Source organism: Alosa sapidissima, chromosome 6 (assembly GCF_018492685.1).
Source record: "Alosa sapidissima isolate fAloSap1 chromosome 6, fAloSap1.pri, whole genome shotgun sequence".
NCBI classification, from domain to species: Eukaryota; Metazoa; Chordata; class Actinopteri; order Clupeiformes; family Clupeidae; genus Alosa; species Alosa sapidissima.
The window spans coordinates 9,981,330-10,003,189 of record NC_055962.1 but is presented as its reverse complement, the minus strand read 5'-3'; the positions used below and the strand labels follow the sequence as shown (position 1 = coordinate 10,003,189).

The following is a 21,860-nucleotide window of genomic DNA, read 5'->3' as shown; positions in this document are numbered from 1 at the left end:
GGCTTTGGCTGACCTCATCTATCTGAATCCAACCTGTTCGCTACATCGATGATCTGTCTGTGATATCTGTCCTATGTCCAACATGTTTGGTTAAAGCTGTCAACACATGCACTTTAGCACACAACACACACACACACACACACACACACACGTTGCCACCCAGCTGGGTCTGGCTGGTCTATACAAACCCACTGATTACAGCTTAACGAGGCTTAATTACTGGTCTAGGGTAATTACAAGTAGACTTCATGGTCTGATAACTGACTTAGTGGTGACTGTGGCATTGCTGCTGGATTGGGTAGTTTGTGTATGTGTGTGTGTGTGTGTTTGAAAATGCTTCTCTGTGTATGCACATGCTTTGGTTTTGTGTGTGTGAATGTGTTGTGACTTTGAGTGTCTGTTTAAGTTTGTACGTGCGTGTGTTGCCAAATCATGTCTGCAATCTCTCCAGAGTAGATTAAATCCCCCTTCTCTTGACATCCAGCCTTCATCTAACCATGAGGAAGTGATCTGTGTGTAGGGTTTAGGAGGTGTGTGTGTGTGTGTGTGTGTGTGTGTGTGCGTGCGTGCGTGCGTGTGTCCCAGTGCTTTCTCAGTCTGTCTGTGTATTTATGTTTGAGTTTTTCTTCAGTATCATCCCAATGCTTTCTCAGTCTGTGTGTGTGTGTGTGTGTGTTTGAGCTTTTTCACATCCCTGTCCCAGTGCGTTTGGAGTGTGTCTGCCCGGTGGGTTGTCGGAGTGTTTTTCCAGTTTCCAGTTGGTTGCCGTGGGACCATGTCATGTTGCCTGTCAGACAAAACCAAAGGTCGGTCACCTAGGAAACCGGAAGCACACGATCCTTGCTGCTAAATTTCTTGTGTATCAGAGCAGATATTCAGCTGTGTGTGTGTGTGTGTGTGTGTCTGTATGTGTATTAGGGAGGGGTAGCAGGGGATGTTAATGAAATCTTTCATATTTTCCTGGTATGAGTTGCTTGACTCCAAATGAGTTTTCAAGATGTGTTATTCCTTCAGATTTTTTTCCCCTCCATTTAATGTCATGATGTAACTGCCAAAGAAAAAAAGCAACGTCTATTCTTCCCTGAGGTCCAGATTTATCTTGCTGTGCTGGATGATTTTGGAGGAGCCCTTAATTAATTTTCCAACGTTTCTTTTCTTTGATCGGTTTATTTGAACCATATTGGAAAAAGGGAAATCAGCATAATAAAATATATTGTAGTGTAAACACTGTCTGATTATGAATGAGCACTCGTGTGTGTGTGTGTGTGTGTGTGTGTGTTTCTGGTGATCTGGAGGACTTGTTTGTCCAAATATCCATTTGTTATACTGTTGGCCTATTTGTGTGTGTGTGTTCTGCCTGTTTGGCCGATTGTCTGTGTGTGTGTGTGTGTCTGACCAGCTGTCTGCCTATCTGTCTGTCTGTCTGTCTGCATGCCTTTCAGCTGACGAGTCTACCTGTCAATCTGTCTCTTTGGCAAGTAGTTGCCGTCTTATCAGTCTGCACTTCCTCCCCTCTGTCTTTCCACTCTGTCTGCTCTGCTGTTTGTCTCTGCCTGTGTTCCTCCATTGCCTCTCTGCCTGTCTGTCTGCCCTGGATGCACGGCTGTCTGTGTGCCAGTTTGTCTGTCTCACACGTGGTTCTACATTCAACTCTTTGTTTTTCTTTGTTCCATTATCACAACAGCTCTAGTCTCAACCACTGTTGATTTATATACATAAAAAAAAGAATAGATGTTCTCGATTTATTTCTCTTTCTTTATCTTGTCTGTATCTGTTTTCCTGTCCTCTGGCCACTGGGGGCACTGTAGAGTCATCTGAGAAGCAGTGCCTTGAGCTCAGTATGGGTTTTACATCAAATGATGCAAGATTGCAAAGGACAAGGTGGTTGTTAGCTCACAGGAAAAACATCTGTTTTTTGCATGCACTCTTACTTATCGGCCATCGTAGACTGTCAAATACCTAGCTTTAAATGTTTATCCTAAGAATGCTCTAGGTAACTCTTTCAAAATGTGTCACTGTATCGTTTGATTGGTTGTGCAGGTGTATGCCCAGGTGTGTGTGTGTGTAGGGGGGATCAGCTGAAGTAGTCGTCTCACTGATATCCAGACAGAGATGCAGCTCAGACACACTGACCCACACTGAGTCTCTGGTTCTGAGCTGGGTTTGTAATGATCTCTGGATCCCAAGAACTGAGGCCAATTCTACTGGAAGTGTGGAGAAATAATTATAAAAATAAACCTTAAAACACAAACTCAGTCACCTAACCATACCTGACCATAGCCCAACATGTATTCATAAACCAAACCTAAACTCAATAATACACTTCCAGATATCCCATCACCTATCCATTTCAGCTCAGGAGGACAGGCTTCACCATCAACCCAAACTTAAAAAAGATGAAGTGAAGATAAACTTAATCCTCATCTTAAAGAAACACCAACTTTTGGGGAAATTAGCTTATTTGCTGTCTACCCCAGAGTCAGGTAATAGGATTCATTACCCTTCTGGAATCGGGTTAGACCAGTTAGCCCATAGCTAAAAGGGGGCTATTGCTAACTTGTCAACACTTCCATGTGTCTCCTTTCAGGTCCCACTGAGGAAATCCCATATTCAGGAGTGAAAGCTGACCTGCCCTTGAACCTTTTCCTAAGGACATTTACATCTAGGCCTTTGTCAGAGAGACAGGGAGAAGCCTTTACATCTCTTTTACATCTATGACCTCAATCATTTAGGTATGGTGTCCAGCACTCGGTAAGTAAGTGTGTGTGTGTGTGTGAGAGAGAGAGAGGAGATTGAGAATTGTGTGTGAAGTGTGTGTGTGAAAGACATAAGGAATAAAAGAAAAGGGTATGATGAGCTGTGAAGAGCGAGAGAGGACTGAGAATAGAGATAACGCCAGACATGCACACAAGGAAGAGATAAAGAGAAGAAGGGAATGCGTGACTGCAAGGGTGAGGGAATGAGAGAGAGAGACTGGACTGTGTGGATTTTTCCATGGCTCTGTGTGACAGACCCACGTCTGTGTTATGCAACTGTCCGTCATCTGGCTGTTCTGATGAAGTTTCCCTCTCGCAGCCGGGAGAAAAGGTTGTCTCCCCGGAGAGGCTGAGGAAAGGTTGTGTCCTTGGAGAAGCACACCAGGAGCCAGTCTGGGTTCATCTGTTGTATAAACTGCTACAGCAACATCCTCTCTGACCTCCTCATAAAAATAAATATTACTGTATAGGACTGCAGTAGAAGGGCTGTACTCATGAAATGCTTTCCTGCAGTGCAACAGAAGTGTCCTGCCACTGTACTCGTTGTGATTCCAGATCCTCATAGTTGGAGAAGTTTCCCTATACCCCTGTTGCCAAAGTTCTCTTACCCTCATAGCCGCAGTTCTTCTAAGGTGTTTTTATACATGACATCCAGACAATGTCCATGCAGTTATGCCCGGATCTCAAACGGAGTCGAGGGTTCAGACATCACACCCGGACTTTGTACGAGTAGGATTTGTTCATACATGCAGTAGCCTAAATACCCTGGGTGGTTTAAGTGGGGGGAGGAGCCAGGGTTGACACACAATATATTGTTGGGGTATGACGGTGATTGTGATTTGACGGTGACCGTGAACATTCTAATGACGGTCCTGGACCAACAACTCTTTAACCAATCAGAGCCTTGTGACGTCATCAATGTGAGCCTTCTGCTTCTCCCATTGACATTTTGAAATTTCCCTCCAGAAACCAGTGGATCACCAACTTGTATCTCAATACAGGTAGGTCCTTGCATATTTTTGTGTAAAATAGTTGTAAAATAAAATAATTCTGAGTGGAATCTGAATATATGCACCTTAGATTTTTTATTTATTTTCGTTTTAGCTGACTTGGTTCCATGTTAGTCTAATATTAGCTGCCAGGCTAGGGACCATACATTTACTGTAATACATTAGCTTCCTAATAGGTCATTCAGTGGCTATGCATCTTTTAAATAACTTATTTCGAAGGGATACAGTAGTTGAAGTAGCTTTGAAGCTCGTTTAGCAATCTTGGTGCCCCTGTTATTATGTTAGAGGCTAGGCTAGGGAACATACATTTATGCTAACAAATTAGCTTGCTAATAGGTAGGTGCAGCATGCAACTATGTGAAGTGCCAAGCCGGTGTTATGTTAGTTCACTTGCTACGGAGCACACTTCTGGACTACTAATGTAGCTTGGTAATAGGCTAAAGCAGTAGCTTTTGTTTGGTCATGGAGCGACGTTGCCATGTTTATCTTGGACCGCCATTAGAATGTTCCAGGACCGTCTTTAGAATGTTGGTCAAGGACCGTCTTTACAATGTTGTTCCAGGACCATCTTTACAATGTTGGTCCAGGACCCCACATTGTCATGTTTGTCCAGGACCGTCTTTACAATGTTGGTCCAGGACCCACATTATCATGTTTGTCCAGGACCATCTTTACAATGTTGGTCCAGGACCCACATTGTCATGTTTGTCCAGGACCGTCTTTACAATGTGGGTCCAGGACCGTCTTTAAAATGTAGGTCCAGGACCCACATTGTCATGTTTGTCCAGGCCGTCTTTACAATGTTGGTCCAGGACCCACATTGTCATGTTTGTCCAGGACCGTCTTTTCAATGTTGGTCAGGGACCGTCTTTAGAATTTTGGTCCAGCACTGTTTTTACAATGTCAATCCTGGACCAACATCGCCATCCAATGATTTACAATGTTGGTCCAGGACTAGAGCCCGACCGATTTATCGGCGGGCCGATATTATCGGCCGATATTAGGCATTTTCCAAACTATCGGTATCGGCATTTATAATGGCCGATAAATAGCCGGAATTAGCTAGTAATTACGTTACGTTGTTACAGTGTAGTTGACTGTCTGTCCTTTTAACTTTTGACAATGTGACTGAAGATGTATTCAGTGGCGGATTTAGCAAATTGGGGGCCATAGGCGAAGGTATGTATGGGCCCCCCCCCCCCCCCCATCCGAGTCAATATCACTATGAAGTGCCTTTGGTGTCCTCATCAGACTCACTCAGTCATCATGAAAATGTAGCAGAATAATGAAAGTCTGAGGTCTTATTATAAGTGGCCAAACACTTGCACACATATCAGTACAAGGATAAGTCTCTTAAAATTTGTTTCCTTCATTTTATACAATTTCTTTTCATTGGATGTACGTGATTTTGGCATGTCCCACACACTGCTCGGCTAACTACAGTGTGTGTAGTAATAAGTGGTTAAATGATACTAAATCAAAAAAATGTTTACATGGTTTTAGTGTCCACAATAAGTTATTTGATAAAACAAGTCATTTTGATCATGTATATTGTATTTTCATAATCATATTGAACATTTTGCATGTGTCCCTGAAATTGCGGTCCACCCTGTCATTATGGGGTAACTGTCCCTTTAAGAAACCCACTGATGTTTTCAGTGACATCACTACGAGCATTTTTTCTTTCTTCAATGGAGGCTGAAGCAGTGGCGAGTTGCAGAGTAAGTATTTACACTTATGTTTCATAATTTTCATCATATTATGTGTGTAGTTGGATGTTGTCAAGCTTAACATGTCCACTCTGTCATAGTGAAATATCAATTGATAGAAAAACCTATCAGAACTTTGAAATATATTTGTAAAACAGTACATAGTCAGCTTGCTGACTGTAGCATGTTGCTAAGTGAAGATCCACCATGTGCTCATTAAATGCTAACATTAGCCAAAAATGTCCACCCTGTCATTGTCCACCCTGTCAGCAAGCCTTCCATGACAGGGTGGACATGGTTCATGACAGGAAGGACATGTGCATAGTTTAGGCCACATGCTGATAATGTTACACATATTACAACAGCTATTACACACATTTTATAACAGTACATGCTATACATAGTAAATTTGGACAATTGGACAATTTGGACAATTTTTTTGGCGATATCGGTATCAGCAAGCCTAGTTTGATAAGGCAAGCCTAGTTTACAGGGACTGCCAATTAAAATGTGTAAGGGAACATTTTGAATCGTCTTTTTCAAGGAATGAGATCAAAAGGAGCTGAGATAGCAAGGAGATATCGGGAACGTCGTGATGCTGACCCAGACAGAAGAAGAAAGTACCTTGAGAAAGAAAGGGTCAAATGGAAAAAAGACAGAGAGACTGGAAAGAAGAAGGGTGTCAATGAGCTCAGTGAGAGAGAGAAGAGGGCAAAAAGAAAGAAATGGAAAGAGGCAAAAAGTCAAGCCAGAGCCAGAAACAGGGCTAGTGCTTTGCTACAGTCAGAGACACCACCCAACTCCCCTGCTGAAACTCCTGAAAATCAGCGTGAGCCAGGGCCCTCCAGGTTAGATCATTGGAAGTTTAGCTGATGAGACTTATTAGAAAGTTTAGATTTATTTGAAGGACAATTATCAACTGTTTATGTCCACATAAAATGACATATGAAGGGTTCAGATGCAAAAGCCTCTAAATGCCACTTACGTCAAAAATGAGATAAAGATGGTGAATGGATGCTCTCCACACATAGTATATGTTAACCTTCTAACACTGTTCCGGTCAAAAATGACCGATTTAACCATTCCCTGTACCATAAATATAGCATTTTTCATCAGACTGCCTCAAGATCTTATGATATCCTTCACAAAAGGCTTTTGAACACATCAAATTTATTTTGACTACTTTCTTTGAATTTTGAGTGATTTATTCAACGTAGAAACACTTTTTTTGTTTACGGTCAAAAATGACCGCCATAGGAAATGAATGGGAAAGAGTATAATTTTCATCCAGGAGACAAAAGACATCTCCTTACACACACTCCTACAACTTACCACCAATGTTCCCACACACATGCATGCACACACACACACACACACACAAACAGACACACATACAGTACACACATGTACACCCACTCACAGACACACACACACACACTCAGTACATGTTGTCAGTTCATGTTGTCATGTTGCCACATGTACGTGTGAACCACCAATGTTCGCACACATAGGCATTCACACACATACAGAAACACACCCACCCACACACACACAAACAGACACACACACACACATGTACACGCACTCACACACACACACACACAGTTCCTGTTGTCAGTTCATGTTGTCATGTTGCCACATGTGCAGGAAAACCACCAATGTTTGCACACACATGCATGTACACACACAGAAACACTCACACCCACACACACACATTTACACCCACTCTCTCACTCACACACACACACACACAGTTCATGTTGTCAGTTCAAATAATTTAACTTCAAAACCCACTAAATACCACTCTTTCCTGGTCTGACATTGATTTATAGGCAAAAACCTATAGGAGCCTGATTTTAAATGCTCATTTAAAAGAAAAGTGGTCAGATGGATTTAGAGGGTTTTTGCATCTGAACTCTTCATATTGATAACTAACTTGCTAAAATCGTATAAAAAAATCCTTACAAATATTTTGTGTTTCAGGCAACGGCATCAAGGGGAAAGCATTCGAAGGAGTGCGAAGAGAAAACTGAAAAAACAGATTGAAATATTAGAGGCACAGCTCAAAAAAGAGAAAAGTAAAACTGAGAAATATAAGAAGAGGTACCATCGGGCCAAGAAAGAAAGTCCGTCCAAATCACCACGTACAAAAGTCAATGCTTTGTTGGCACGTCAAAAAGTGAATTCACCCATCAAAAGAGCTCTTCTTTTCCATACATCCCTGATTGAAAATATTAGAAGAAAATATGAACATGCAAAAACAAACAGAGAGAAGCAGCTGATAGCAAAAGTGGTCAGTGGAAACATTCTAAAGAAGTATAAGCTCCAAAAGCATGCCCAGACTGCTTTTGGCTACTCTAAGAAGATAGCAAAGTATCCTGTGGATCTGACCTACCGTGGGAGGAGGTGCGTCAGTCGAAATGACATTAGGAAGAAGGTTACATCATTTTTTCTTCGAGATGATGTTAGTCGAATGACAACTGGCCGCAAACAAACAGTCACACGGCTGAAGAATAAAATGCAAAAGAGGTTGCTTACTGACACAATGAAGAACTTGCATAGGAGGTTTCTCTCTGAGCACATTGGCCACATGTCATACACCTCCTTTTGCCGTCTCAGACCCTTTTGGGTGGTAACCCCCTCTACCTCTGACCGTGACACATGTCTCTGCAAAAAGCATGAGAACTTGCAATTCATTGCCAATGCCTTGCAGAGCCAAGGGTTACTGTCCTCAAGAAACATTGAGGAAATGTCTGAAGCAACCATGTGTGACCCGAAAGCCAAGGTCTGTGCTTATGGTGAGTGCAGTGAATGCCTCCTAACTTGTCACCCGATGCTGAAAACCCCTGGGGAAGAGAACATTAGTTTATTTCAGTGGATGACAGAGAAGATCAAGAAGGATGAGAAGGTGTCAACAATAACAGTGAAAAGGGAGATAACAAAAACAGAGCATGAGCTTAACACAGATTTCCAGGAGAGGCTTGTTCATTTTAGGAGCCATGTCTTCAACATTAAATGGCAATTTGATGCCTACAGGGAGCTCAGGAGGAGTCTGAAGCCCAATGAGTCCCTCTTGCATATAGATTTTAGCGAAAATTACTCATGTAAGTACAGCGAAGAAATACAATCTGTGCATTTTGGAGGCTCACACAAGCAGGCCAGTCTGCACACTGGAGTGCTCTACACCACTGGTGAACAAGCGCCACACACCTTCTGCTCCATATCACCCTCCAGAAGACATGACCCTGTGGCCATCTGGGCCCACCTTGATCCAGTTCTGAAGGTAGTGAGAGAACGACACCCTCAAGTCAGCACACTTCATTTTTTCAGCGATGGGCCTGCAACACAGTATCGACAAAAGGGAAATTTCTTCTACCTCTCAACAGAACCCTACAAGTATGGCTTCAAAGAAATAACATGGAATTTCTTTGAGGCTAATCATGGGAAGGGGGCACCAGACGGTGTAGGTGGGGCCCTCAAGAGGTCAGCAGACCGGATTGTAGCCCATGGAGGAGACATTCCTGATGCCCAGAGCTTGTATAACAAGCTGAAAAGCCTGGACACATCTGTCGAGCTGTTCTTCATCCCAGAGAGGGATATTGAATCAAAGCCTGAGATACCTGCAATAGCTGCCGTAAAAGGCACTATGAGAATCCACCAAGCTATCAGTCTGACACCCGGCCAAATGAAATACAGAGACATTTCATGTCTATGTAAAAGGGAGAAAGGTGTTTTGGACTGCCCCTGCTTTAATCTTCAAGAGGTCACTCTAGCTAATGTTCCTGTTTCATCTGACAAGTCCCCAGCATGTGGAAAGACACCAGATAATCCTAGGAGACCAGAAATGATTGAGGTAAAGCACATTGGAGAGTGGTGCGTTGTTAATTATGACAATAAAGCATACCCAGGTATCATCATGGATGCAGAAGGGCATAGTGTGAAAGTTAAGTGTATGCAACGCCATGGCATAAACCAGTTCAAATGGCCAGGTCTTCGGGACGACATCTGTTGGTACCATGACTGGCAGGTACTTTGCCTAATACCAGAACCACAGGCTCTGAACAAGCGCTCTTTACAGATTGAAGCGTCTGCGTGGAAGTATGTGGAACAGCAACTGCAGAACTGAGCGAGCCATGTCTCTTCAGAAAGGGAGAGACTGTTTGGAGATGCGTCCAAGTGATCTTTCTGAAATATTCTGTTTTTTCAAATCAACTGTTCTCCACTTAAAAAATGTTTTCTTCTTGTTCTACAGTTGAATGTTTGACTTTCACTGTGCAGAGTTTAACGCTAGAAGGCCACATTAATGTCTCATTTTGGGCATCTTTTCAGTGGCTGCATGCAGGTAGAGTGGATCAAAACTAGTCTGTTCAACTGGTAATTTCCCCCTACATGGGAAAAGGCATTTTTTACACAATTTTCTTGCATTGTTCCTTGCATTTATGGGGCCATTCAATGACATTCCACAACATGTCCACCCTGTCATGCCCAGGGTCCACCCTGTCATGTCTCTGTCCACCCTGTTATTTTCATGTTCTATGAAAATAAACAAATTATTTCCACAAGTTAGCAAAATCTTTTGTGTGATTCCTTTATAAGCAAATGAGGGCCAAATAGTATTGTTTGACAAATTGACCAGATATCTTTGTTGTTAGATTTTATTTAGAAAAGAAAGTGCAACTCTCGCAGATTTTATAGAGAAACAAATAGTTTGCCATAATTTCATTATTATCCAAATACTTTTCCCATTAACTAAAATGTATTGTTGAGAAAGGGACTAAATAGTTTTCTGAAAATGTACATTTTATAATCACTATGTAATTACAATGTATTTACTCTGTTTTGAAATTGTCCATGACAGGGTGGACATATTTTGCTGTTTGCATGTAAATTGTCTGCTTGCAGTTAATTTATAAAAAGTGTGGGAGCTTGACCAATATGTATTTCTAACAGCATAACATATACTTAATACAATGAATATGAAGTTCAATGGAAAATCTCAGCTTTTTTTTGGGGGGATGGGGAAGTCTCAAAGGCACCTTATGGTGATATTGACTCGATCTTTAAAAGAGAACGAAAAAAATGCAGCCTACCGACTGAATGGTGGATAGGCAGGTAAAGCTAATCTACGGGAAAGTAAAGGTTGGAGAGGAGAAAAAACCCTTCCCCTTTAAACCCTGCATAGGCTACATTTCTTTACTCCAAAATGAAGATGGAAAGCAGAGAACACACAAAGTGTAGCACTACACAAACGAATAGTCACAACAGCCCAACAGAGAACTCGACTCCCCCCCTACCACCACCTACAAAACCCTGGTGATGGCCGTTTAATTCCCCTTTACGCCTGTTTGCTTTTCTCCTACTCATATTATAGGCAACTTCTTGAAATAATTGTTTTAATACTTTGTAATGTACTTAATAATTGGTAGGCCTACACTTTAAATGTCTGTACTATCTTGTCATATAGACCAGAACGAGCATCAGGTGGCTGAAATGCACCTGATGTCATTTCCAACCTATTCCCAACTGCTGCATCTGCTTTGCACTGCATGACATCTGATTATAATTTCACCATAGGGTAGACTACACAATTGTAGGCAATGGCTATATTTTGGATATATTTAGGCTAGGCTTAAATGTCACTCGGACAGACCGAGAGAATTGTTTTTTTTTTAGGCTACTCCAGCCGACAGTCTGTCCTGCATTGACATGTTACATAGCCTAAACAAATGTTACAGGCTTTTTACCTGTATGCTCGATTTTGAACTATCTACTTTGTGAATGAAGTTGTAGCCTACTTTCCTTTGTTCAATGTGCATGTTGAACGATGCTGGCAAGCATGTCCCTGTTTCCCTGTCATCATGTCATTGCTCTCGTCTTGTTTTTGCTGAACCTTCCAGTGAAGTTTTCTGAGCTGTTAGATTTATAGAACATCTACTTCCGTGTAATAACAGGGGCTGATACCACATAAGCCAGTCGTAACTTTTATTATCATGGGGTAGGCTAACGCTTTGGGCGAATTCGCGATGTAGGCCTAATTCACTAACGAAACAGGCATAAGAGGGGAGATTTTCTGACGTTTCAACAACGAAACAGAGTTTGCCATCGTTGCAAGAAATAAGCAAATTTGTCGCTAGTCGTTAGATGCCATTTCTCTCGCTAGGGATGGCCAAAACTTAATCTAGCGACAAAATCGCTAAATTGTCAACACTTTCCCAGTCCTCCTTTGTGTTTATCTTTCGCGCAACGCACGTTACAGACTAGCAGCTAGTCCATTTCATTGTGGAAGTAGGGGGTGTATGTGTAGGGAAGTAACCATCAGTGGTGGAATGTAACGAAGTACAAATACTTCGTTACTGTACTTAAGTAAATTTTCCACGTATTTGTACTTTACTTAAGTACAATTTATAGTGCATACTTTTGACTTTTACTTCGTTACATTTTACAGCAATTATCTGTACTTTTACTCAGCTACATTTCTACAACACCATCGTTCCTTTTTACGATACATTTTATGATAAGTTTTTTTTTCTCTCTGACAAACACGTTTGTTTTACCAGGGGGCGGGGTTGCTACCAAAGATTCTGGAGCGCTACGTGCATTCTTAGAAACATAAGCTTCTAGTCTAGACCAGGCAAAGTGTGAGCTTGTAGCCATCTGCATTCGGTAGGCTATATTCACCAGACCCATGGCTACACTGTACATGCAACTGTGTTCTGTGCCTTTCTCTGTCTGTTATCTGCAGCGTTAGGGCCTCCTCTCCGATGAGATTGCTATCCGCGGATCAGCGAAGTTACAGGCTATGCCCATGCTTCTGTCACACGTCTGATCATTTGCGGCACAAATGAATGGTAGACTATTAATGAACCGGTGGTTTCATTTTCCAGATTAGGAAATATTCCTTAATTGTGTGTGATCAAATAAAGATGCATAGCCTACAATTGGGGGGTAGTAATGTGAGCGCTCATTCAATGTCTATGCGTCTGCCCAAGTGAAACTGAACCTAATCATAAAGACACCTTTCTCAGCAACTTATCTGTTCAATCAGCATAATTGGCATTACGATCCACCCGACGTTTCCCTTGTCTACCCCGTTAAACTTCAGGCTCTCGTGTTTTGCTGAATGATATTACTCAGCAGATCAACCAGAATTACAGTCTCTAGAATTGTAGGTCAGAATGTAAACTGGGCCACAGATGGTAAGCACAATTGGATTAGCTTAAAACTATCTAGTCGAGTATAACCTAAAACTAGCTTAATTAAAATGCCACAGCCCATACTGATTTTTCGTTTTAGAATATAGATATTAAGAGAATAAATCATTATGCAAATACTTTTACTTTTAATACTTAAAGTACATTTAAAAGCAGGTACTTTTTACTTTTACTTAAGTAGGGTTGTCATTGTGGTACTTTTACTTTTACTAAAGTAAATATTTCTCTGTGTATTTGTACTTTTACTTAAGTACTGGGTTTCAGTACTTCCTCACCACTGGTAACCATGAACTGGACACATTTTAACTACTACGTCAATGTTTTAAGTATTTCTTATATTATTACAATTTACCATACTTTAGAAGCGTTCATGATGATAAGGGTTTTTTATTTTTTTATTTTTAGGTTGGTTGGGGGCCCCCCTACTAAGACTACTGGTAGGGGGCCCCAAGCAGCCGCCTACCTATCCTCTATGTTAAGACCGCCTCTGGATGTATTTCTTTAATAGCGTGACAGTTATAGCAGTGAGACGTATCATCTCTCCCCGGCCTGTTATTTTGAAAGCGCATGTTTTACAATTTGCAGTATGACGTTATCCATTGCTAAATTATGGCTCATCCTAGACTAGCTAACCACAAAGCTAGCTAATGCCATGAATATCAGTTGAAGACCGCTAACGTTAATATTAATGAGCTTGGAAACCACAACAAACTTATTCTGCCTAAATAAAGTAATGATTACTGTATTTATAACTAGTATATCTGTAGTTACAGTCCCTGCATTGTAAAATGTAAGTTAGACGTGCGAGGAGTGAACATTTAGACATAGAGAAAAAGTATCAAACGTAGCTTGTGCAAAACGTAGCTTGTGCATAAAAGTTAGCTTTTCTTTTACACGTGTGTGAAATCCAATGACGCCAAGTGTGCGTTTCAGACTGTCGTTCAGCCGCAGCATTAACAAGTTACATAATGGATTTAGATCACTAAATAGTAGGTTTTATAAGGCAGGCAGCAACTGATGATTAAAAATGGTTTGATGTAGCTTGATGGAAACAATTTTAAAAGTGCAGGTAAAGGGATAAGCAAGCTGACATTGTAATTATAAGGTATAGCTTATAAGGCAACAGGGACTAATTATTACACACGCACACTCAAACATTTAGGAGTGACCTTTAATTTGTTTAATGATAATACAAAGTAATAATGTCATCATTGTAATTATTAAGTCCTAGTTCAAAGTTATATTTATGAAGCTTACCAAGTCTTTTAATAGGCCTACTGGTAACTTTGATTTGGTTGTTGTTGTTATTGTGTTTTTGTTCAAAAGACTAAGTTTCATATCTTAAGTTTCTATTTTTATACATTTTATTTATCAGAACTTCAATATATTTTGATGTTCCTCTGTTCCACTGTGACAATATTATTTGTTATAAGTTTGTTTTTAAAATGCATTATCATATTATTTTTGTCAATACTCATAAATAACTACAAATAACTAATGTTAGGGAAATCTGTTAATGTTTTGTTGCGTTTCTGAAAAAAAAAAAATATTCCACAAGCACAGCTAAGCTAGCTGGCATCTGTTACACTCACCCCCCTAAACCTCACTCCCGATCCGGGTCACGGAACCAATGTAACCTGCGTTGTGTTGAACCTGCGCGATTCAGCCCTGCACACGCCCGGACTCGAACCCGCGAACAGCAGCACCTCGGATCGGGAGCAAAGCTAAGCTAGCTGGCATCAGTTACACATAGCCACTGAATGACCTATTAGGAAGCTAATGTATTACAGTAAATGTACAGTATGGTCCCTAGCCTAGCAGCTAACATTAGAGAAACATAGAACCAAGTCAGCTAAAACGAAAATAAAAAAAATCTAAGGTGCATATGTTCAGATTCCACTCAGAATTATTTTATTTTACAACTATTTTACACACAAATATGCAAGGACCTACCATATTGAGATACAAGTTATGGTGATCCACTGGTTGTTTCTGGAGGGAAATTTCAAAATGGCAATGGGAGAAGCAGAAGGCTCACATTGATGACATCACAAAGCTGTGAATGATTAAAGAGTTGTTGGTCCAGGACAGTCTTTAGAATGTTGGTCCAGGAACAACTCTTACTTGAACAAATCACGGTCACCGGGTTATTACGCACAATAGGCTATTTAAGCAATATAGCACGAGTGAGAGTGGGGTTGGTCATGGATATTCCCACGGGTGTTGTTCGGCCGTAGCCACGAGGCCGGAGGCCGAGTGGCGCAGGCAACAACAGCCGTGGGAATATCCATGACCAATCCCACGATCATGAGTGCTATATTGCTTTTATACAACAATTCTACCACAAACTAAATAATCTGAAAACACCCCATTATTGTTTAAAAATGTTAATTTCGACATCGTTCTTACGCATCAAAAAATAGTTCCCTTTTCAATAAACAGTGTCTTGGTTGCTAGGTAACCAACATTCCAGACCCCTCGTTACGGGTCTTTGTGGTTTACATGTCTTGAAAGAAATGTTGAAAGTCGGGCTGAAATCACATTCATATCTAGGTTTGCTGCATGCATGTTACAAGGACACTGGGCCATGTCATGTAAGGGACATGGTACTGCAAAAACGGAAACATAGTCTACATTGCAGAACCACTCAACTTTATTAATGTATAGTGAATAAATGTTAGACTACTGTGCACAGACTGACGTGACGATGCTAGCATGTTAGCAGCGGTTAGCTAATTATGCTAACGTTAGTTATCTACAAGTCTCCTCCAAGTGACAATCATATTATACACAATGCTGGCAATGCTGAGAACAATTAGCATCCTCGTTTATCTTACTTACATTGAGTTGACTGTGTGGCTTAATCCACAGATGTGGTGAAACACTGTTTCGTTATGGTTTGCTAAGGAGTAACCCATTGCTTGAAATAGTGGAGAGCAGGGTGTCAAATCATCAAAATCGCGGAGTGATTTATTATTAGCTGTGCTGAGTCTGAGTTGAAATGTCCAGGGATATTCCAACTCATGGAACGTCTCTCGGCCAATCAGAAACAAATAAATAGTTCCATAGAACCCAATTGTTGTATAATAATCAATAATGATGATGAATAATGATATTATGACATGTCCACATTGCTGAAATGAAAAGAATGTCTGAAAACATGTATTTCCCAAGATGCTCTCGCAATAAGAATACCCATGATGGGCACCGAAAGTTGCCCTTTCAAGAATGTCTTTTCTTCTAGCATGTCTGTCTCGGCCTAAACCCCATGTATGTGAATGGGCACTTTTTTACATGGATCTTGATCGCTAGACGTCGCCGAGTACTGTCGATAGGAAAAATAACAACCAAAATCATTGCTACCAAACTGGAGTAGCTGCAGCTAATGGCAATGCAATAATAATTACAGTTACAGTTTTCGCCATTGAGTAGGTTTATCCTGTCCTCGGCAATGGATGACCTATGGAAGGTTACGTCAGGACTCTGAAGACTGAAGAGGAAAAGAAAGGTAAACACACTGCTCCGAGACTGATTAGGCAACGTGGTCACTATGGACATTTTACAGGCCCATTTAAGATATAGAAGGTAATATACACTGGAATATTTCTGTTAGGGCCTTTTACATATTGATAAACATTGATAATAACATTGATATGCCAGTTAATGGTGAAAATAAGCAATTTATTACAACATCGCATATTCGCCCCATAGGGTTATGTTGAATCACCTGACTTGGTCTCCAACATGGCGCCCATGATTCGAGTTGGCCAGACTCTCTCTGTATACGGCTCTGGTCATCACCACTCCCCTTCACTAGTTGCGAATCTACCTGTGCTTTAACCTTTTGTGTTCAGATATGCTCTCACCTGTGTGACTCCCGGACTTCTCCTCCTCCACCACTGCATAGACTTATCACCCCGATTTCCCCCCCCCCCCCCTCCATCTTTGTTTTGTTGTTTGTAGCGACCTTGAGTTTGAGAAAGGTGCTATATAAATGTCTTATTAGTAGTAAGGGGCTGCTACTGTCAGACTTGAGTGATTTCGAGGTAAAGTAAATCGGCCATTGTGTTCACACATACAGCCCATCCGTTTGATTCCTGGATCATGTCGGGAGTGCATGTCTGAAAGGGACTTAGCCCTTGTTGACATTTTGAAGGGACTTTACATAGACCTATCTCTACAGGCACTCTTATCTTTACCCTCCTGACAGTGCTCTGTTATCACTATTGTTTTATTACTCTTAGCACTGTTCTCTTACCCCCTAGCCCTGTGCTCTTAACTGCAGAGGTGAGGACTAGGTCCTGTAGGTCACATAAGGACTGGGGTCGGCCGTGGTCACCCAATCTGGCCCACTCAATCAAGATAATTGTGGCCTATGGATTTGAAATTGGAGAAAAAAAACATAGCTTGTCACATGTGGATTTTAAAATTAAATGTATGTAGTAAATAATAATTCTACTCCACATACGTTTAGAAATGTAATTTCAGAATTCTTCAGATTTCTAACCCTTTCAAAGAAGATTCAAAGGTATAGCAACAAAGGTTTTCAATGGAGATTTTATTCAAACTCACAATCCTCGACCACGACATCCAAATTACACTGTAAATAACATTCCTATTCTCCTACTTACTCTTATCTGTTACCAAGTTAAAGATCAAAAGGATTTCACAAAGGGAACAGTACCTTTCTAAACTCCTCTGTTTTCCACAAGGACTGTCTTTAAAATAAATCATGATCAGAGTTATGACTTTTGATACTTTTGTGTTAAATCAACCCCCCATCTCGGACCAAGAAACCACAACTTCAAACATAAGCAGAACAACAAAACCAACTACTGAAACTAAATTAACATAAATGTTTGATATAAGCCCATAAATTTTTCAGAACAGTGAATATGTGTTGTTTTTACACACAAAATACAGTTTTGTTGCCAATTACAAATGTAAGCTCTCACACATTTGCCTTTTGAAACTGGCAGGAAGCTAAACAAAACACTTTAGAATTTAGCGTTCGTCATTCCAAATAGTTTCAGAATGTTAACTCCGACAAATGAAAAGTTTTATTTAAAAAAAAAAAATCTAACTTGTATCACAAATAATATGTAAAAAAGTGTTGCATATATGTCAAAGTTTTGATAATATGTGTGAAAGAGTTTTACAGTAGTCTTGTTAAGATATTGCATGTGAGAGAGTGTGAAACAAGTAAATAATAAAAAAATGGCCTAGTTAGTCTCACAAGAGAAAGGAAAGGAAAAGTTCACAAGCTGACATAAAAATTAAAATATTAGATAATGCCAGCTGCACAATACAAGGACAGGCGTGCTTAACTCAAAAATTAAAATCCCTCTGTGGGTGCGAGTTCGAAAAACACTGAAAACAAAGTTGAAAACTGCTCTCAAGCACTAGCTTGAGTCTTTATTGGACCATGTCTTCAACAAACCTATGTGTTTTAGCCCTAGGCCATCATCAGCGTGTTAGCAATCAAAGCAGCTGTGATTTTAAATAGTTACAGGTGAGCCCTGTGAAATCACCTGATGGGCTGAGCCATATAGGGTGCTTCCAGTCATAAATAGTTTCAATAGTGACCCTTCCCACCACCTAATCAGCACCCTGAACATACATTAATAACTATCACTATTATCCAAAAATCCGCTGTACCCCATACATACATCTTCTTGAAAACTTCGCAGAAAACATTTCAAAGCCAGCTCTTCATTGGGGCCACTGGGATGCAGGGTTTGGAGTGTATTACTCCAGAAGGCCTCCCGCTGCAGCAGTAGTGTTCCTTATCTCCACCCCCATTGAGCTGTCTTACCACTCAATGCCTAGAACAGGCCATGACGACAATAACAAGCACTGCTATGATGATACATGTACAGCAGATACATGTAGGCCTACAGACCCTGTTGGGCCTGCTGTCGCAATTGAAAGCTGACTGCTGTGCATAATATCTAATCTCACTTTCATGAGTCTGTTCCAGGAATTCGTTCAAACTCAATTTCTTTATATCTCTTATGAGGCCTTGGCTTATGCGATAGGTGTGACTACGGGAGAAATTCCTGTTGTCCGAATGCTGGATCACAAAGATTTGACTAATAGACCGGTCAAATCTAATGCCTAGAATAATGCGGTCAATATTGCTGTTATTATCCCACCTGCCAGTGTCATGTTCTCTGACATAGTCAGGAAGGCTCTTGGCCTCTTCCTTATTTAGGTTGCCAACCTCATAATAAGAAATATTCTGATCAAGGAGTCGATCATCATCATAAACAACATCACCAATATTGCAAAAGTGATGGAAACCAAAACAGCCATTCTTTGGGTCAGATCTAGTGAACATTTGATTGGACTGCAAGCTGATGAAGTCCTTAGCCAGCCAGAACAGAAGTCGAAGTCCATGCCTTGGCTTTGGGCGACCAAAGTGGGAATCCCGAAGGTGCCTCAATTCATTGAGTGTTTTTACAGGCATGGCTGGTGACAGTTTCTTGTAAAATCAGGAACACACTAGAATGACGACACTCATGGTTAGCATGTGACAAGGTTGTGGGTTCATTTTGAGACTATGCTAATGGTTGTCAGCTATAACAAAGTTAATATGATCCACAGTTATTTTACAACGGCTAATATGTCCTTATTGTCCTTAGCAAGTGTGCAGTGTGCTATGTCAGTCTGTTATTTATTACCATCCGTCCGTCTGTCGTTATTTCACTATCAAAGCAATCAGCATTTAACGTTTCATAGAAACATTCTAAAAGTTTTATAATTTAATTTCCATACACATCTACCACCTTTCTACCCTAGCTTATGATTTGGTGTCATTAAAAATTGACAGTTCCCTGTCGCAAATGTAGAATGACGTAGCCTACATATCATGTTTTTAAAACAACGTGGACATTCACTAAAAAACGAAGACCATTTTTTATTTATTACCTCATTACACTCTTAAAGCAATTACCTGACGGATTAAACATGCAATGTTTTAAGTTAATTAACTGAATCGTTTAGCAGTAGTAAAGTATACTTTAAGTTTTGAGTCAGTAAGTTTTAAAGTATTGCTTCTCTGCAGTAAAACGCTTAAATGAGAGATGGTAGCATTGCAAGTCAACCTAAATTCACTCTCTTCAAAGTTGCAAAGATAAAATAAGCAGCGTTTAAGTGGCAGGAATACAGTACCTTAGTAATAGAGCACCAACTATGAGGACTGATGTTGCTGTGTGTTCAATGCTTCCTGCTTTTCCTCTGTAGTCTCTGCAGCCTTCTCATTTCAGAGAAAAAGAAACTTAAAGTGGCATGGAAGTAGTTCAATTCGGTTTCATGGAATAGAGGAACTCAGAGAAGAAGAACTCAGGATATGTTGTAAACACAACCAAACAAAATTGTTTGGAAGTAGTTTAGTACATCATGATATCGGCCTCTGTGACAATAGGCGCTGGCCCATCCCCCCAGAGTGATATTTCTCAAGATAATTAGCACACCACAACTGTTAATGAACGACAAATACCAACAGTCACTTCCCCTGGGAAACACAGGAGCCCTGTGTTCATCTGTTGCTTAAACTGCTACAGCAACTTCCTGTGTGTCTTCCTCATCAAAATAAATATTACCGTGTGCTGCTGTAGAAGTGCTGTATTCATGAAAGTCTTTACTACAGTGAAACAGAAATGTCCAGCCATGTGATATGTCATAGGCATTCTGTCAGGTGGAGTTGAGTTCTTCTGAAACCACATACGCGCGCACACACACACACACACACAAACATACACACACACACTTTTGCATTCATACACATACACACCTACACACACATACTTTTCCGCTAGAAAAAAATGGTGCCGGTCAGTGACCGGCAGAGGTTTCGTTTTCCGGACATGTTGATGATATGCCGGTCAAATATCCTATTATCGCTTCTTAATTAGTCTGGAAACAGGAAAACTGGAGACAGGCTAAGTAGCTTAAAGAATGACATAATCAGGCCGTATAGTATGCACATGTTTATTAGCCTAACTTAAACATGCCGAACAAATCTAGCCAGTATCATAGACAGCAAGAATCCACTTTGTTTGTTGTTTTAAAAAGGCTATGTTGTTTGTTGCTGCTACCCACGTTATCTCCAGTGGTTCAACTGTTTAACTTGCACAGATGCGCACACACAAGAATAAGCGCTCACACCACTACCCTCTAAGGCTATGCCTCTTTATTTGATAACAATAAATTAAGAAATATTTCCTATTCTGGGAAATGTTTAGTTTCTTTTTCTTTCGATCCGCGGTTCAATGATACCATTTGATTGTGCCGGAAATGATCAGCGGACCAGCAATCTCCTCGTCGAGGAGGCGCTAACGCTGCAGATCATAGACAGAGAAAGCATAGGCCTACTGTATGCCTTGGGTACAGAACACATTTGCATGTCCAGTGTACCATGGGTGTGTCTACACGGAGAATGACAATGTCTTGGAGCGGCTGCACCCACCGCAACTCCACTTCCAACGTCACTGATTCCGACAGATACGCCCGACACTTTATCATTATCCATCGGGTCTGGCCTCTGAAGAAACTTTTAAGGCTCGTCTGCCTGGGCCTGGCCATGTTTGAACCGTCTCACTCATTTGTTCGTTGTTTAACATGGACGTTTTTAGCGTGCGCTTCCTATTTAAAATGCAGCATATACTGTAGGCTATGCGTGTTGTTTAATAACTTTCAAACACAGCCCAGAGACTTTAAAAACATAGCCATGGAGGACGTATTGCTTTACTGTTATATATAGGCTTACATTTTAGTCTTATTCTCAAATTCAGATTGTGTTAGGGGGACGGGATTATTAGCCAATTTTAATCTGACAATTTGACCAGAGAGATTTAATTTTGTCGGACATTTCATTTTTTTCCCCGCCAAATGTTCGGTAATTATCGGACAACGGAAACCCTGACACACACACACACACTTTTGCATTCATACACAAACACACACACACACAGACACATACAGGCACAGCTACAAGGCTGTTTGACATTTAGGCCTCTGCAAAAACAAAGGCCGGTAACACTCAGGGGCGTGCAGAGACCTTTGAAGGGGCAGGGGCTCAAATTTAAAAAAAGGGCACATGGAACAAAATTTTCAGAAAATGTGTTAACTTTATTTAAAACTTAATTTTGATTACAACCCAATAGAGAATAC

At 40.7% G+C, this 21,860-nt stretch overlaps 1 protein-coding gene and 1 long non-coding RNA gene across 4 annotated transcripts; one reads left to right on the top strand and one right to left on the bottom strand.

Annotated features, from left to right (window-relative positions):
• Positions 1 to 5,226: 5,226 nt before the first annotated feature.
• LOC121711088 lies at positions 5,227 to 10,037 on the top strand. Of its 3 annotated transcripts, XM_042094398.1 has the most exons (3): positions 5,227 to 5,487; positions 6,020 to 6,323; positions 7,459 to 10,037. In XM_042094398.1, the coding sequence occupies exons 2-3, from the start codon at positions 6,022 to 6,024 to the stop codon at positions 9,599 to 9,601; spliced, it is 2,445 nt and encodes an 814-aa protein (XP_041950332.1). In that variant the 5' UTR covers positions 5,227 to 5,487; positions 6,020 to 6,021; the 3' UTR covers positions 9,602 to 10,037. The 3 variants fall into 3 exon arrangements, with proteins under 3 accessions (XP_041950332.1, XP_041950333.1, XP_041950331.1); XM_042094399.1 differs by lacking the exon at positions 6,020 to 6,323; XM_042094397.1 differs by lacking the exon at positions 5,227 to 5,487 and having other exon boundaries at positions 5,506 to 6,323.
• Positions 10,038 to 17,224: 7,187 nt separating this feature from the next.
• On the bottom strand, positions 17,225 to 20,253 carry LOC121711115. Its single transcript, XR_006032256.1, has 2 exons — positions 19,860 to 20,253; positions 17,225 to 19,190 (listed from the first exon to the last, which is right to left on the bottom strand). It is a non-coding gene; the product is annotated as an uncharacterized LOC121711115 (long non-coding RNA).
• Positions 20,254 to 21,860: the final 1,607 nt, after the last annotated feature.

Bases quoted from the DNA above. Each gene is read 5' to 3' on its own strand.
- LOC121711088 (XM_042094398.1), top strand. From the start codon at position 6,022: ATGAGATCAAAAGGAGCTGAGATAGCAAGGAGATATCGGGAACGTCGT. The intron at 6,324-7,458 runs GTTAGATCATTG...TTTGTGTTTCAG, and splicing joins CGTGAGCCAGGGCCCTCCAG to GCAACGGCATCAAGGGGAAA.